The sequence below is a fragment of the Eretmochelys imbricata genome, chromosome 11 (genome assembly GCF_965152235.1).
Source record: "Eretmochelys imbricata isolate rEreImb1 chromosome 11, rEreImb1.hap1, whole genome shotgun sequence".
In the NCBI taxonomy this organism is placed as follows: Eukaryota; Metazoa; Chordata; order Testudines; family Cheloniidae; genus Eretmochelys; species Eretmochelys imbricata.
Window position 1 is genome coordinate 60,098,780 of NC_135582.1, and position 17,072 is coordinate 60,115,851.

Consider the following 17,072-nt stretch of genomic DNA (forward strand, 5'->3'; position numbering starts at 1 on the left):
TTTTCATAGAAGTTATTACTTGAGGGAGGACGTGTGGTGCAATATGAAAATTAATTCAACTTCAGTGGAGAGACCTGGTTTAGTGACTTGAGCACAGAATTGGGAGCGAGGAGCTCCTGGCTCTCAGTCTGACACAGTCTCCCCCCATGATTTTCGGAAAGCAAAATCTTCCTCCCTCCTTCACTAATCCCAAGTAGCCAGGTTCAGCACAGGGAAGGTTCCAGGGGACAGAAGGAATTCTTCTCTCAGACTTCTCTATGAATACTATTGCAGCAACCTATTCTGCAGCTGTGGTGGCTCTGTGCAGGTAGCAATGGGGCTGCTCTTCACTAGACAGTGAGTTAGAACATGACCCTAAGCAGTAGTTATCTAACAGATTGTTGACCAGAACTTTGCAGTCACCATAGACAAGGACAAGTCAAGTTCCTTGTATCAGATGGTCTTGCGTAAACCTGATTGGGGCCAGGGTTTTTATGACCAGCTGCCACAATGTGCATTTTACTTACCCCCATCTACACTGACTGTTCGTATTAAAAAGATGCTTCTCTTTTTTAAAAAAAACAGGAAATTAGCACACAACAAGGATATAGACACTGCATAGAAAATGAACATAAAGGTAAAGTTAGCTGGTGCTTACTCATTCATTTTAATTTTTACTGCATCATTTGATCCGTGAGCAAACACTATTGCTAATTCTTCCTCCATTTTGGCAGTAGGAAATGGGGACTCTGTTCCTGAATTCAAAGAGGAGATCCAACATGGCCAATATAGTCTCTCTGGGCACCTCAGGTTGACACAGGTTCAACAGACTAAGTTGTGCTCTGGCTCACTGATGCATTCCAACGGTGTAACACAGACACCTGGAGCAAAGCAGCAGGAGGACAGAAACTTTGTGAAAGGTGAGAGATCCATGATCATCTCTATTTTTCATACAAGGCTGGTACCTGTTTACAGAAATGTGAGAGAAGGATTTTTCTATCATTTGAAAATGCATTGGATTGGAAACCGATAATTTTGGTGACGTGATTGTTTGAGAATCATTGTTGTGCTATTTTCTTCCTAGGTAATAGTCCATATTCTAAAGCTTCTCCAGTAGTCAGGTCTCTGGGGAAACACCAAGTTTACATGACAGGAACTCTTGAAAATTTTACACAGAATTCCTAAGTCCCACTAGACTCTCAATGAGATTTAGGATCCTAAGTGCCATAGGGACTTTTGAAAATGGGATATAGGAGCTTTTGAAAATTTTACTCCTCTGTATTTTTTTTTCATTTTAACATGCGTGGGAACTTCGTTATCTTTTTAGCCAACGGTGAGTTGGTACCTTATTAATCAGTAACCATCCTTTAGACATCTGGGAGTCTTCAGGTTTGGGCGCACAATAAATAAAAATTATATATTTGTTTATTATTGCTCTGGAACCAAGGCCTAATGTTCTAACTCAGCCCTTATTCAGATGACACTCCCAGTTAAATCAGGATTTAGACTAATATTATTAAGCACAATTTCCCTTATGTATACAAACTTTCCATGGTAGGAGATGGGGATTCTGAATCAAGCTGAGTCATTGATTTCATTTCAGAGGAGGGGTTGTGTGGACTTTTATTTTGGTTTCAATCTGGATGGGTTTACACCACTTAGCCCAAAGGAGTTTCCAAGGTATAACAGCAGAATTTGGCCCCTGGCATTCGAGGTTCAAACAAGCCAAAAACTTAAAGCAAAATACACTCAAAAGGGAGGAACTACCATATGTGAATCTGAGCCAACTTAAAACAGAGCCAAGGTCCAACTCAGAAGTTTGAGAGTCTTGATGATCCTTTCAGTGAAATTTACCAAATTTTGAATTTCAAATGAAATGCCAGAACAAGAGCGTTGAATATGGTTCTGGAATTTCACTGCAAACATTTCACACAGCTCTAATCCCAAAGGTACTCTTGAACCCAGATCTCATATATGGTAGCCAGGGGGCCAGTTCATCCCTGGTGTGACTCCGCTGAACTCGGTGAAATTACACTTGGATTAAATTTAAACCATTGTGTTAAAAGCAGAGGACCTGGTTTTGCAACTCTTATTATACTGAGCAGCACTTATGTGAATAGCCCCATTGCTACTACTTGATACAATTCAGCGTAAAGGTTGCAGAATTGAGCCCCAAGCTAACAAAGTAGACTTTGATGTCAAATACCAATTGGTTTTGTATGCCAGAAGTTGTTCAGATTCTGACTCAAAAGAATGCGTTTTCCCCTTGTCTAGTTTATAGCCTGCACATGAAAGAAAAAATGAATCGTTTGGTCCACATTGCTTTGTTTAACTTCGAGTACAGTTTTATTTTATTTTCCAAAACCACAGGTCAGTCAATGACAAAGATGTTTTCCTTCCAGACAGTTCACTCACTTCTGGGGGCTTTTGTGGAGAGTTTGACAGCTTTATCTTCTTTCTGAGTTACTTACACCTATGACTTCATTATTTGGAAATTGACTTGGGGTTTTGTCTGACATGAAGTGTAGATGTGAATGATTGGGACTAAATATGTCACCTGTATTTGTTTATCTTGTAATGACCAATTTAACCATGCATAACTTCTTGTTAAGGCGTGTAGGTGAGACGGAAATGCTGACCAGAGTTTCAGGAAATTCTTTACTTTCTGCTAACAGACCATTTAATATCTGATAGACCATATTAAATGTTCTCCTAAGGGCTTAGAATATTTGGGGTGTTCTTTTTATAGTGCAGGAGGTCATTAATGAGCAAGTGAAAGACATTTGGAAATAGCCTGACAGGTCCTGTTAAGTCAGTGACAAACTGTCACTCTGCTCCTGTGCTTTTTCTTCTTGAGCCTAGTAACACTCATGTATGTCTGAAGAGACTGACATTACAGGTCTATTTTAATACTTGAATCATTTCCCTGGTTCTTAGATCTTGGATCAAAAGCGAGTGTAGTTTATCCCCTTTACATATGACCCTTTCAAAACAGTACCTTCTAATTCTCTCTCATCTTTCCCCACTAGAGTCCTTGAATTTCATAGGCCCAACTCAAAAATTCAGACCTGGAGTAGGTAGGCACAGCTTCCCTTTAGTCACTGGATTACCACACACTTACACCAGGTCTGATTTTGGTTCCAGACACCATTTACTATCTCAGGTTTTATAGACAAGCCGGAGAAAGCTGCCACATTCTCCCCATTTCTGCACTGTTGTGGACTGGATTGAAAAGACAAACCATAGGCAGGAGCCTACCAAAATTCCTAGGAAGATTTTTTGGTGTTACACAGAAATTCCCATTTACTTTAAGGGGAGTTACTCAACTAAGGACTGGTCTACACTTAAAATACTGCACCGGTGCATCTGTGTTCCACTGTCATGCTTCAGTGAAGACGCTGCTACGCTCATGGGAGAGCGTCTCCCGTTGACGTAGTTAATCTACCTCTATGAGAGGTGGTAGCTATGTCCATGGGAGAAGCCGTCTGTAACAATGCTAGTTCTGGTGGGACTCAACTGAGAGTGCCAATTCAGGACAAACTGCTTAACGCAGGGCAGTTACAGCCCAAGGCTGGGGTTTCTGTGCACACCAAGGCAAACCAAACCAGCCAAACAGAGAAGACTTTGGTTTTACCCCACTGGCTAGCCACAAGTCACACAAGCAGTTCCCTGAGAGGCTCCAGTTTCCCAGTATCACCACCAGTGCCACTCGTTATGGGGACAAATGGTTATAAAAACCAATACCCCAGTAAAAGAAAAAAAGGCTCTCTCGATCCCAAAGGACCAAGCCCCAGACCCAGGTCAATATTCAAATCAGATCTTACCCATAAATCATGCTGTTGCCAATCCTTTAGAATCTAAAATCTAAAGGTTTATTCATAAAAGGAAAAGATATAGATGAGAGCTAGAATTGGTTAAATGGAATCAATTACATACAGTAATGGCAAAGTTCTTGGTTCAGACTTGCAGCAGTGATAGAATAAACTGCAGGTTCAAATCAAGTCTCTGGAGTACATCCACAGCTGGGATGGGTCTTTCAGTCCTTGGTTCAAGGCTTCAGTTTGTAGCAAAGTTCCTCCAGAGATATGAAGCAGGATTGAAGACAAGATGGAGGAGCTGCAGCAGCTTTTTATATTCTCTTTCCATGTGGTCTTTCTTTCTTTGTTCCGAAGACAAGCTGTCCATCACATGTCCTGGAAAAACCTCAGAGTTCTGTCCATAGGCATGTCCCTGCATACCTTGCTGAGTCACAAGGCGTGTCTGCCTTCTCTCAGTGGGTCAGTTGTGTAGCAGATGGTCCTTAATGTGCCATCAAGCAGGCTGGGCAGAGCTGACACCAACTTGTCACCCAGAAGCATAGCATAAGCTTGAAATACAGACAGTATCGAGCCAATATTCATAATTTTAACTACAAAAATGGTACACACATATAGACAGCATAATCATAATCAGCAAACCATAACCTTGTCTTAGACACCTCATTTGACCCCCTTTACACAAGATTTGGTGCCACTACAGGACCTTGGTTGCAACAATGTTCTATATGGTCCCAGTTCAAGTCAATAACATCACACCCTCCCATCAACGTAGCACTGTCTACACCAGGGGTTAGGTCAGTATAACTACGTTGCTCAGGGATGGGGATTTTTCACACCCCTGAGTAATGTGGTTATACCAGGGTAAGTTGTAGTGTAGCCCTGGCCTCAGATGCTGCCCAGTGCTTTACTCTTAATTGTTCACTGCCAGCAACCTGAGTCTCATAACTGTGCAGCCTTATAATATAAAGCCTATCTGTCATGTGACAACAGTAAAGAATCCCAAAGGAATGTAAATTGTCCTCTAACAAAGAAGGACATTTTTTTAGAAATAAGGAAAATGGTATTACACTTTAAGCTACTCTGTCTCTCACTATTTCAGTGGAGTGCTTCTGCCTAGAAGCCTACGACTCCCGCCTGCTTGTCCTCTTGCTATATATACTCACAGATAGGACCAAAATTACCAGCATTCCACAATTTTCAGTACATGACCACAGAGTTTTTCCTTAAAAAGCATTTTCTGCTAGCAGGTCCTGATGTCCCCATTGTCAAAAATGGGCTCTGATTAGGCTGAAGTCTGATTCAAAGCACCACTGGTTAACAGTAAAGAATCAGTAATAAGAACTGGTCCAAGCCCCTACAGACCCATTAATTTGAGCCCACTCTGTAATTATTCCATTGAAAGGAGTGCTGAGTCAGAACAGCATTATTCAAGTGGACATCAGCCAGAGCACGTAGTCCTGGAACAGCCGTAAGTTAGGGAGAGTAGGTGATGGCAGTGCTAGGAGAGGCCCTGTATAATAATCCACACCCCCTGAGCGACATAGTTACACTGACCTAAGTGCTGGTGTAGACAGCGCTCTGTCAGCGGAAGAAGATCTTGCGGAGGTGGAGTTATTAAGCCGACAGAGAGCTCTCTCTCGTCGGCTTAGAGTGTCTTCATCGGAAGTGGTATCTCGCGAGGTTGGGAGGCAGGGTTTACAGGTTGCCATCTAGCAGCTCTTGAACATCCTTGCTGGTTGATGGAGGCTGGAGTGACCAAGCACTGGGGCACTTTCCATCACCAAAAGGCAGCCAGCAGCACAGCTTGCTCTCCTCTTTACACAGTTTGGAGGAGGAGGGAACAGCAAGCCTCTCATCAGCCATGAGAATGACTATTGCCACTGCAGTTTCTGCAGCCAGTCTGAACTGGCCCTGCCAACTGTTTCAATAAACATTAGGAAATGTTCTGTCCTGACCCTTATTAAGTTGTTACGGCTATGTGACAGGGCCCCAGCTTTTAAACAGTCCCTTGGAGTAACTGCTTCGATGTGGCAGTCCCCCAAGTTGTCTCACTCTTCCTTAAGGGTAGGTCACGCAGCCTCAGTGCCTCCAAGACTGAGCCTCCAGGCTCTAGCACTCTTGCTTCACACGGTGAGCTCTGTCCAGTGGGTCCAACTGAGACACACACCTGGTCCGAGACTTTTACACTCTTCAGGGACCAATGCGCCTCAGCAAGTATTCGCAGTGACACCAGGCAGCCTTTTCAAAAGAGTTGGATTTATTAGTCAACTAGAACACAGCATCGGGAGATCCTTAGGGCTTACACTACCGCTTAATTTGATCTAACTTGCGTTGCTCAGCGGTGTGAAAAAGCCACCCCCTTGAGCAATGCAAGTAACAATGACTTAAGTTCTGTCCACACCGGCGCTATGTTGGCAGGAGATGCTCTCCCAGTGACAAAGCTTCTGCCTCTTGCAGAGATGGAGTAATTATGCCAACGGGAGAGCTCTCTGCCATTGGCATAAAGCATCTTCACCAGACGCGCTGCAGCTGCGCCAATGTAGTGGTTCTACGGTAGACTACCTGTTAGGTTAACATAGAGAAATAAAGGTGAAGACATAGTCCAGTCTGGCCAAGCCAACTCTCCCAATGCCAAGCTGCCATTGAATCCACTTTTGGCTGTCTCCTGTTGTCTCTTTTTCAGTCCAAGGTGAGAGCTGCTGAATCCCTGCAAAAGCCAACTCTTATCCCAGTATCCTGATACTTAAGAACATAAGAGCGGCCATACTGGGTCAGACCAAAGGTTCATCCAGCCTAGTATCCTCTCCTTTGACAGTGGCCAATGGCAGGTGCCTGAGAGGGAATGAACAGACAGGTTATCATCAAGTGATCCATGCCCTGTCACCCAATCCCAGCTTCTAGCAAACAGAGGCTAGGGACACCATCCCTGCCCATCCTGACTAATAGCCATTGATGGACCTATCTTCCATGAACCTATCTAGGTCCCTTTTGAATGCCGTTACAGTATTGACCTTCATAACACCCTCTGGCAAGGAGTTCCAGAGGTTGACAGTGCATTGTGTGAAAAAATACTTTCTTGTGTTCGTTTTAAACCTCCTACCTATTCATTTCATTTGGTGGCCCCTTGTTCTTGTAGTATGAGAAGGAGTAAATAACACTTCCTTATTTACTTTCTCTATACCACTCATGATTTTATAGACCTCTATCATATCCCCCCTTAAGCACCTCTTTTCCAAGCTGAAAAGTCCCAGACTTATTAATCTCTCCTCATACGGAAGCCGTTCCATACCCCTGATAATTTTTGTTGCCCTTTTCTGAACCTTTTCCAACTCCAATATATCTTTTTTGAGATGGGACCACTTCTGCACGCAGTATTTAAGGTGTGGGTGTACCATGGATTTATACAGAGGCAATATGATATTTTCTGTCTTATTATCTATCCCTTTCTTGATGTTTCCCAATATTCTGTTCGCTTTGACTGCTGCTGCACACTGAGTAGATGTTTTTGGAGAACTATCCACAATGACTCCAAGATCTCTTTCATGAGTGGTATCAGCTAATTTAGACCCCATCATTTTATATGTATAGTTGGGATTATGTTTTCCAATGTGCATTACTTTGCATTTATCAACATTAAATTTCATCTGCCATTTTGTTGCCTAGTCACCCAGTTTTGAGAGATCCTTTTGTAGCTCTTCGCAGTCTGCCTGGGACTTAACTATCTTGTTCCACTGTCTTGTTGCAGAGGCACACTGAGTTCACATGCTCCATCTGCTGGTGTTTCCCATTGTTAGGTGTTCATCGTTCAGTTCTTGGAGTTCCCATTTTCTTTTCTGGATCCTCCACTGATATGGTCAGTTTCAGTCAGTCCTTTAATAACCTGACCCATTCATTCACCCCAGACAGTTACGACACAACACTTCATAACGCTTGCTCTGCCCCAAGAGCAGATTTGACCCTTTTGTACCCTCTGGGTAGCAATGCAGAGTACAGAGGGAAACTGAGGCATACACAGGCACCATAAAAATATTACAGAAAATTCCCACTTCATCAAAGACAGCTTTATATCGCCATTTCATCCAACACAGAGGGTGCTTCAAGTGTCTGTGTCTGGTAGAGATCAGGTCTTGCATGGGAACAAGTTTGTGAAAGCTCAGTCTGGATAAGAATGAGGTGACAATGGTTGGCTGGAGAAAGGAACTGGAGAATGTGGCAAACATTATATGGGCAAATCTGACTGAAGCTGACTGTGCTTCTACTAGTTGTCATTCAAGTTCACTATGGGAGGGCAGGGGGGTTGTTAGATTGCCAAGTGCTTTTAGACGAGCACATAGCAGGAGTGAACTGAAATCTGGAAAATTCCTTCCTCACCACCCTTTCAGTGTCTCCCAGTCATGAAAACCAAGGAACTGTCAGGCACCATTACTTTTCTCTGGAACAGATCCAGGATTGTAGTATGGAACCTATCTCTAGGCACAGAGTAGAGGCATTACAGATACTCCTTGCTGGGAGGCACTTATGACTTGTCATTTGTTCACAGTTCATCAGTGGGAAGTGTGGCAAAGAAATCTGGGCCTCATTTTTCACTGGCCTCCAGCTTGTGGAGCCCTTTAATCATGTGCAAAGGGAATGTAAAGAGCTATGCTTCTAATATGGTAGTGCTTTACACACACTTGGCACAGGTTTCAATGACTACACCAGCCAGTAGAGAATCAGGGCAGGGGGGAAAAGATATCAGAGGCTTGATAGGTTAATGATAATCAGGCAAAAGATTAATAACCTGACTCAGTCTCATTCACTTAAAGTGCCAGCTGGCTCTGCATGGGTACAAGGGAATGAGAGGCCACAAGGAGCAGTCCCACAAATACAAAGGCCAGCCGCAATCAGGATGCAGAGTGCAGGGATTGCATGAGACTGGTGTCACTGGGGACTGTAGCCTCCCCAAAAGTGGTAGGATGTAACCAGAGCCAGGGCCTTATTTCTCCTTTGCATTGTCAAGCAGAGCCGAGCTGGTACCGTGGGGAGCACTAAAGGTATGTCTACACTGCAATTAAACACCTGTGGCTGGCCAGGGTCAGCTGACTCGGGCTCGCTGGACTCAGGCTGCGGGGCTGTAAAATTGCTGTGTAGATGTTCACGCTTCGGCCCGAGCTCTGAGACTCCACAAGGGTCCCAAATGTCTACACAGTAATTTTTAGTCCTGCAGCCTAGCTCTGAAAGCCTGATTCAGCTGACCCAGGCCAGCCACAACCATGCTGGGGGTCTTTTATTCCAGTGTAGACATAACAGCAGTGCCACCGTAACACTTCAGTAGAGCACCTGCTTTCCCCTGAGCCTTTGGAAGAATTTTGGCAGTCAGAGAAATTTCTCCCAGTGACCTGCACTGTGGTATGATTCTTTCTCAGCCCTACAATCAGGCTAGTAGCTAAAACCCATGAGCTGGCCCCAAGTAACTTAAGTCAAATTTTCATACCTGAAAGCCTCAAATTGGGCCCCTAAATCTATATTTAGGCACATAAGTGTCCTGCTTTCACAGGTGCTCCGCAGCTGCAGCTCCCATTGACTGTGGGGCCACCTGTGCTGGAAAGTTACAGGACATCATCTTGTCCTGAGTAGGTCACATTGCAAGCAAAGACATGGGGAAGCTCCATTCACTGTTCCATTCCTTCAGGCCCTAAGCCAGAAAAGGCTAGGAGCACTACAAAGGGTAGTGAGTTCAACACCTGGAGGGAACGGATGCTTGATGTGTTACTTTATAGCAATTCCTCCAACCAGATAGTATCCTGTGGGTGTCTTGCCCAGTCCTTCAAAGCCAGAAAGATAGTGACCGCATTATTGGGTCTGAAGTCTGAGTGGAATAAAAGCAGAGGGAAATGGAGAAGATCCTTAGGACTCTATCAGGGATATGGAATACTCTTGGGGAAAAGTGAACAGGTTTAGGAGGAGGAGAAGTGAATTGACATTGATATATGTACAGAAGTCTTGTATCTGTAAAATACAGGAAAGAAAATCAGACTATAACCACTACAACTGAGTAATCTCACTTCTCTCCTGCTGTCTATAACATTAAAGAAAACAGGGCAGTGCATAAGCAGGGGAGTTTCATTCTCTTATCTGTGATTCTCCAGCATTTGTTAGCTAAACCTCTTAGCTCCCCCAGCTATCCATTACTCACACCAGGGAAGTTCTTAAAGCACACCTTTTCACACAGCATGAGTTTTATCTCTTAGTTGATTTCGCCTTCTGAACTCCATACACATGGAATTTCTTGTTAGTAAGCCCATAACGGCTATACAATCCCACTTCTGAAGGCTCCTGCTAGAGCTGTATCCAAAGAACTCATTTTTTAGGTTAGTTTCTTTTCTCCTCCAGACAACAAGCCACCAAAAATCCCTAGATCTTTTACTGCATAGTGGTGCTTCCTGCAGCGCAGATGCAAAGACAAGAAGCTGAATTTGCTGGAGGTTTTAAATCTCAAATCAATATGGTCATACAGGAGAGTCTAGGTGAAATCATTTTCAAAGGCCACTGAGAGGGGAGGGGAAGAGGGGAGAAGATATGGATATATCTCAGGTCTTAGGTACTGTAGTATGTCACAAGCTTCCTATGATTAAATGAAGGTGTGTCATTGGGGGTTTCTGTTGGGTTTTTTTTTCCCAAATATCCCTATATTTTTGCCTGGTTCATTGTGACCCATTGTCTTACCTTGGGGGAAGTTCCCATCATAATACCATTTGTGCTAGTCCACCATAGTTAGCAACAGCAAAAGCACTAGCGTAGACTGGCTGCCAAGTTTTTACCAGAATGCTCTAAGCCACTGGTTCTCGGGGGCCACAAGCAGGTTTCAGGGAGTCCGCAAGGACTGGGCTTCAGCCCAGGGTGGCAGGGCTCGGGCTCGGTCTTCAGCCCCTGGCGGTGGGGCAGGGAGAGGGAGTGACACCTCCATCCTCTGACTCACCTCAGCAGGCTACGCAACCTGTCTGCGTTCGGGGGAACCAAAAATGGCAGCATCACTGCAGAAGAGAGACCTCCCCGTCATCAGAAGGGGTTGCCTCATAGCCATTGATTCCACGAGCAGGCAGCAGCTAGCCATGGAGACACACCACTGTTCTGCCCTGCTACATCAGCATTTCATGGAGCAGGGCCAAATGGAAGACAGAAATCTGGGGGTCACATGACCCTGCCTGTGCAGCCCCCCACATGGGTCACCTCTAGTTGGGAGTCCACAGGTTTGTCTATTTTCGTTTAGGGGTCTCTGGGTAAAAAAAAAAAAAAAAAAAAGGGGTTTAGAGCCACTGCTCTAAGCAGGGCCAGATGACCAAGTATTAAGGATGCTGGTCTCTTCTCTACACTAGCGCTCTTGCTGTTACTGTCACTGAATTGCAATGGTGGGAGACTTCCCCAGAAAGGTTCAGTGTAGATGCAACTACAGCGTACTCCCCACTACCTTTAATATAGCCTTAGCATTGTCAGCACCCCCAGCACTCCTCAAATACCATCCCCAGGATTGCCCCACAGAACTGCATGTGATCTGCACACCACACGTGTGCTGCAGAGAGTGAAGTGTGCAGATCAGGCAGCACAGACCCAGCGGTGGAAGCTACCAAGACAACATTACCAGCAAGGTTAGTTTGGGAGGAGAATGCCAACTGGCCTTAAATATCAATTACAAGTTAATTAGGTTCTCGTTTTAAATAAAGCTATCACGGGCCATTTAAAAAAATTGTATTGTTTGGTAAGGGAGAGAAACAGAACGGGCAAAGTGGGGAGAAGCAGCAGCTAAGGCAAGAGCCATGTAGCACTCTAGCGGTTACAGCAGGGGAGTGGAGTATCAGGACTTCTTGGTTTTATTTATGTGGCTCTGTAACTAATTTGCAGTAATTTATATTAAATCACTTAACCCCTCTGTGTCTCAAACTATCAAATGGGGATGCCTGCCTACTGCACAGAGGTGATGTGAGAATTTCTTAAAGTTTGTAAAGTGTTTTGAGATCCTCTGAAGGATGGTCTTATAGAAATGCAAAGTACTGAACATTATTGAGAGACTTGGTCTTTTTAACGTTCTGGGACTTCTTGGTCTTTTTAATGTTCTGGGACTTTTTTTGGGAAAAAACAGAAGTGCTCTGGATGAGTTAGTGCCAATAGACATGTGACATCCTTCTCTTCTGAACTCCTCCCACCTCGTAAATCAAGTGGTTCAGGCTTTCCTTCTACTCCCAGTTGCCTCACTTGCATCTTCTAAAATCAGCACTTAGTTATTTATTTGATAAGCAGGATGGTGTTTGGCAGGGTGGATTTCTCTCACTCTGTTTTCCTCTCACTCTTTATCTGGATTTTTTGTTTGAAACTTTGATAGTGAAAGATGTGAGTGTTGTCAGTAAAGATGTGCTTTTCATGCTGGCATCACGTCTCCTCAGGGCTGTCCCTAGGTTTTGCTGGGTATTACACAAGTATCACATACAGATGGGGTGCTATGCGGCTCACTCCTCACCTGTGACTAAGGGCATGTCTAAACAGCAAAAGCCATGCACAGGCTAGCCTACCTAAGTTAGCTTGAATCCAGCAACGCAGGTCACAATAGCAGTGTGCAGACAGCACAGCATGGACTGGGTGAGCCAAGTATGTAGCCAGAGTCCGTGCTGGCCTTGTATTACCTGCGCTATCTCGATTCAAGCCAGCTTGGGTAGGCTATCCTATGCAGTTTTTGCTGTGTAGACCTATCCTAAATCAATACATCAGCCAACATGAGGGAGCTGTGCAGCTGTTGCCTTTCCTTGCAGGCAGAAAGACAATGGGAGTTGACCTCTCGAGGGCAGGAAACAAGCTGTGTGAAATGCGTATGATGAAATCTAAACCTGTGCAAATCTTATTTGGTTTCACATTTCATCACCAAGCTAACTGAAAGGTTAGCTAAGGTGAGACAGAACCGGGCCCAGTTGATGATTTTGTGTCAGTCATGTGCAGGGCCAGATTAACCTTTTGTGGGCCCAGCCCCAAACATATTTATGGGCCCCCATGGAGGCAATGGAGCTTGGCATGGGGAAGTCAGTCCCCAGAGCAAGGGCCCAGCCAGGGGCAATGGGGCATGGCATGGCAGGGGCAGCCCTGCTCTGCACAGCCCAGTGCAAGGGCACTATTTACAGACCAGCAGTTGCCAGACGCACAGTGGCCTGCCCGACCCTGTGCTACCAGCATGCCCCTTCCCCTTGGGGGCAGGCCCAGGCCACACCACACAGCCCCCTCACCCAATACCCCATAGGTTCTGACTCCATGGGTACTAAAATAGTGTGTGCTGAGCACCCACCAGCAGCCCCGCCATTCAGCTCCTCCCACTCTGCCCCAGAGCCTCCCCCATGCCGCTGATCAGCTGTGGGCAGGAGGTGCTGGGTGGGGAGGAGCAGGGGCAGGAAGAGTGAGGGCGGGGGGTACTCAGGGGAGGGTGTGGAACGGGGCAGGAAGAGGTGGGGGTGGAGTCTTTGGGGAAAGGGTGGAATGGGGGTGGGGCCTGGGGGAGAGTGGGGGATCAAGCACCCCTGGGGAAATCAGGAAGTAGGCACCTCTGCCACACTCCCTCAACTCCCTATGGCCAGAGACCTCAAGGACCAGCTATACCCAGCACTCCCTCTGACCTCCCCCCCAATGCACAGTGACCTGCACAACACCACCTCTGCCCAGTGCCCCCCTGCCCACAGCCCCACCACAACTGCCCAGCACCCTACATAGAACCCCCACTCCCTAGTGCCCCAACACACACAGATCTTCCCAGTCCCCTCACAGCCCAGCACCCCCTCCCCCCGCCCAGAGACCCACTCCCCCACGCCCTGCCTCCTGGCCATACTCACTGGCCCTGCTGAAAGGTGACTGTCTGCAGGGCTGAGCCAGCAGAGCAGCCAGGGCTGGTCCCGGGGTGGAGAATTGCTCCAGTCCCTCAGGAGTGCCCTGGCCGAGCTACCTCAGGACTGGAGGGCCCCAGGCAAGCCCCCACACTATCCCCCACCCCACAACTGGCCAAGACTGGCCAAGCTTCTGCACCAGTCCCAGACAGTTCAGCTCCGGGGAGACAGGCAGGGCCCCACAGATAGTGGGAAGCAGAGACTGCCCGCAGCCAGAGGTGCACTAGGGTCCAGCCAGGGGGCAGGGAGGAGCCCTCGGCAGGCTGGCGGCACAGCAGAGAGGAGCAAGTGATGGGCGGTGGGGGAGCCAGTGGGCAGGTGGGGTCTATGGATGCAGTGCAAGCGGAACAGGCTAGGGCCCCTTCTGAACAGGGGCCCGGCTCCATGGCGCCATTGTAAACCCAGTACTGGTCATGTGACATTCATGGTTTGGAAGTTTTCAATGTAAAGTGAGAGGAGACTCAGGTTTGGCTGAGTTCTGGTTTGGGATTTTTAGTTCATTCAAGCTCACAAAACGAAATCAGAGAAATGACATCCCAGACCCCAGCAAAATGAAACCATCACAGTTTTCATAGTCCTAGAGATGGGCACAAGGTACAGGAGAGCTGGGAACTTCACACTTTCATCTTCAGCAGACTCAAGGGCAAATTTAGCCAAATGCAGCGTAAAGTAAGCAGTGCAACTCCCATGCAAGATTCTGTGCCACAAACTCCATTCTTTCTGTCACTCCTGTAAATGACACTTGGAGTGTAAACTGATCATAAGACTTGTGTAAATGCCAAAACATAACTTGCTCCCATTTGGCATTTAGTGGGTTGGGTGTGCAAAATGAGTGTAACTTACATGCTGAAACAGTTGAAGAGGGAGGAGTAACAGGAAGGTATAAATGAAACCAGGCCAGATTTTCTACTTTAGTTTAGACTCAACGGCACCATCCCCAGCACTCCTGGGGACACATGAGCTTGGCACAAGTGGGTTAAGTTCAGTGGGCACTGCACCTACTGACACTAAGGCTGAATTTGCTTCCCACAGATTTTATGCAAGTTACACAAGTCACACTCTTACTCAATGTCAGGTTGATAAAAGTTTTAGCAACTTAGCCATTTACAACCTTTTTATACCCCATATAGCATTTATGCCATCATTTGTGACATGTGAGATTGGCCCACTGGACTATTTTGAGACTGTCCACCCTCCCAGATGCTGTCTATGTAAAAAAAGATACGTTACTTAAAAGCCACATGTTGCAAAAACAAGTGTAGAAAAGCAAAGGCACAGAGCTACAGAAACCATACCGACAGGTTTCAGAGTAGCAGCTGTGTTAGTCTGTATCTGTAAAAAGAAAAGGAGTACTTGTGGCACCTTAGCGACTAACAAATTTATTAGCGCATAAGCTTTCGTGAGCTACAGCTCACTTCATCGGAAACATACCAGCTTCCTTGGCTCCTCATGTGACTTTGTACAGAAATATCTGGACAAAGTACCAGGGAAGGGTCCTTCCATAGAAGAATTTATTTAATTTTAAAACAAGTGAGTTTTTGCAATAACACAGCCTCTTGGAATGGTGTAAATCACTGAAAGCAGTCAACACTGTCTGACTTTTTATGCATGCTTGGAACAAGGGCTCTCTCTACTGGTGCCTTAACATCCTGTACCACAGGCCAACTCTACAGAGAAAAGTAGTGGTCTGACATGACAGCTTATTCCTTTAGGAGTAAATCTTACACCCTCCTCTGCAGATTCAGAGAGCCCTCCTGCAGTGAATGTTTCCCAACACTATCCTGTTTATGGGCCTCAACCCCAACGTGGAAGGCCCACCTTTAGGCACAAGAGATTACTTTAATTTCTATGTCCCATTCAGTCCTTGGACTTTCTGCTGAGATACCATCAAACCTGCCAAAAGAAGTGGTAGTTTTTGGCAGCAGCAGAAGATCCTAGTGCTGTGAAGTCCTTTCATGTTTATTTTTATAAACATTCTGGACTTCATTAGAAGTGGCCTCAGAATTCACAATGTGGTCCAGCGCTTTGGGTTCAGCCTGTTAGAGAGCAACAAGGGTCAGCCGCAAAATTCATATCTATTTTTGAAAACAATACCCACCTCAAAGATTGGGGCTGATCCCAGATTACTGGCCTCTAGATTTCATGAAACTTTTTGGAGTTTCAAGACTCAAAAATGTTTAATAAAATCTAGAGATGGATCCAAAACCCTCGTATCCAAACCGCCCTCTCCCTACCCCAACTTCGGGGGAATTCAAAATTTTGATATGAATTTTGCTTCTGGCCAAGACAAAATCCCACAGCACCTCACCAAAGTCAGTGGAGTTACTTTTGATTTATACTGCTGTCTGTGAACAAGAGCAAAATGTAACCCTCACTTTCTAATTAAATGGAATCTGTAATTTACACAATAATGGTTTTCATCTGAACTACATTCTTGGCCTGTTTCTAGAATGGACAGGGAATAAGATCTGAGAAAACAGGCAGCAACCTTGAATGAAATGGGACCTCAGCCTCCAAAACTGAATTCTGTTCAAGCTCTATTCTAAATCTAGATTGAAGGATATTTAAGTGGATTCTAAATCTGAAAAAAATTATTTCTCCTACATCTTGTCTTTGGACGCTTGTCCACAGGGAATGGTCACATGCCACCAATGCTATTCACTTTAAACTATGTTAAGCATGGCTTTAAAACAAAAGCACAGATACACGTATAGCAATGATACTGAGTAGTTTCACCAGTTATAACCCTGACTTGGAGAATAAGAATAATGTTTTTACTTTTACAGATCCAGATAAACAAATGGATGGAGCACCTGGATCCTATAGTAATTCACACCTGGGATCCTATGGGGGCCATACAGTGAGCCCTACTGAAGAAATGTGAGTAGTAGGTGCTTTTTTTCTTTTAATTAAAAAAAGTTTCCTTTTTTGCATCCTACCTTGGTTTTCAATTACATTTCATTTTTATTGGAGAATAGAAATGCAGGAAGCTGAAATTGATCTGTAGCCAGGGGCTTTGAATCTTGATTAAATTACTTTCTAGTGAGCACTGAAACATCAGGGTAGAATTTCTCTCTGATTATGACTTCCTTAAGCATATTAGGTAGTGAGAAGTACATTCCAAAAGGATAGAGTGCACCCACGCTCTCTTGTTATACAGAGTCAGAAATAGAGTTCTCCTCAGATGAGGGGATATGACTGTAGAAGGAACTATGAGGATGGGTCTTGCATCATTCCCTAAAGATGATTAGACTCTGGAGCATGATGCAAGACCCTCCCATAACCAGGGTTTGGAAAAGAGGAGGAGACTCTGTGAAGTCTGCAAAGGACTTCCCTGTGAAGATCTAATTTAACTCAGAAGTGCTTAGATGGTACAGTATTG

At 45.3% G+C, this 17,072-nt stretch overlaps 1 protein-coding gene across 1 annotated transcript in view; it reads left to right on the forward strand.

The window, feature by feature from the left end:
• The window catches only part of KIAA2012 (KIAA2012 ortholog), a 101,853-nt gene that overhangs the window by 70,071 nt on the left and 14,710 nt on the right, over positions 1-17,072 (forward strand). Inside the window, exons 15-17 of the mRNA XM_077830361.1 lie at positions 565-616; positions 714-899; positions 16,477-16,570. Of these exons, the coding sequence (XP_077686487.1) occupies positions 565-616; positions 714-899; positions 16,477-16,570 (332 nt within the window). The remainder of the gene's footprint in view (positions 1-564; positions 617-713; positions 900-16,476; positions 16,571-17,072) is intronic.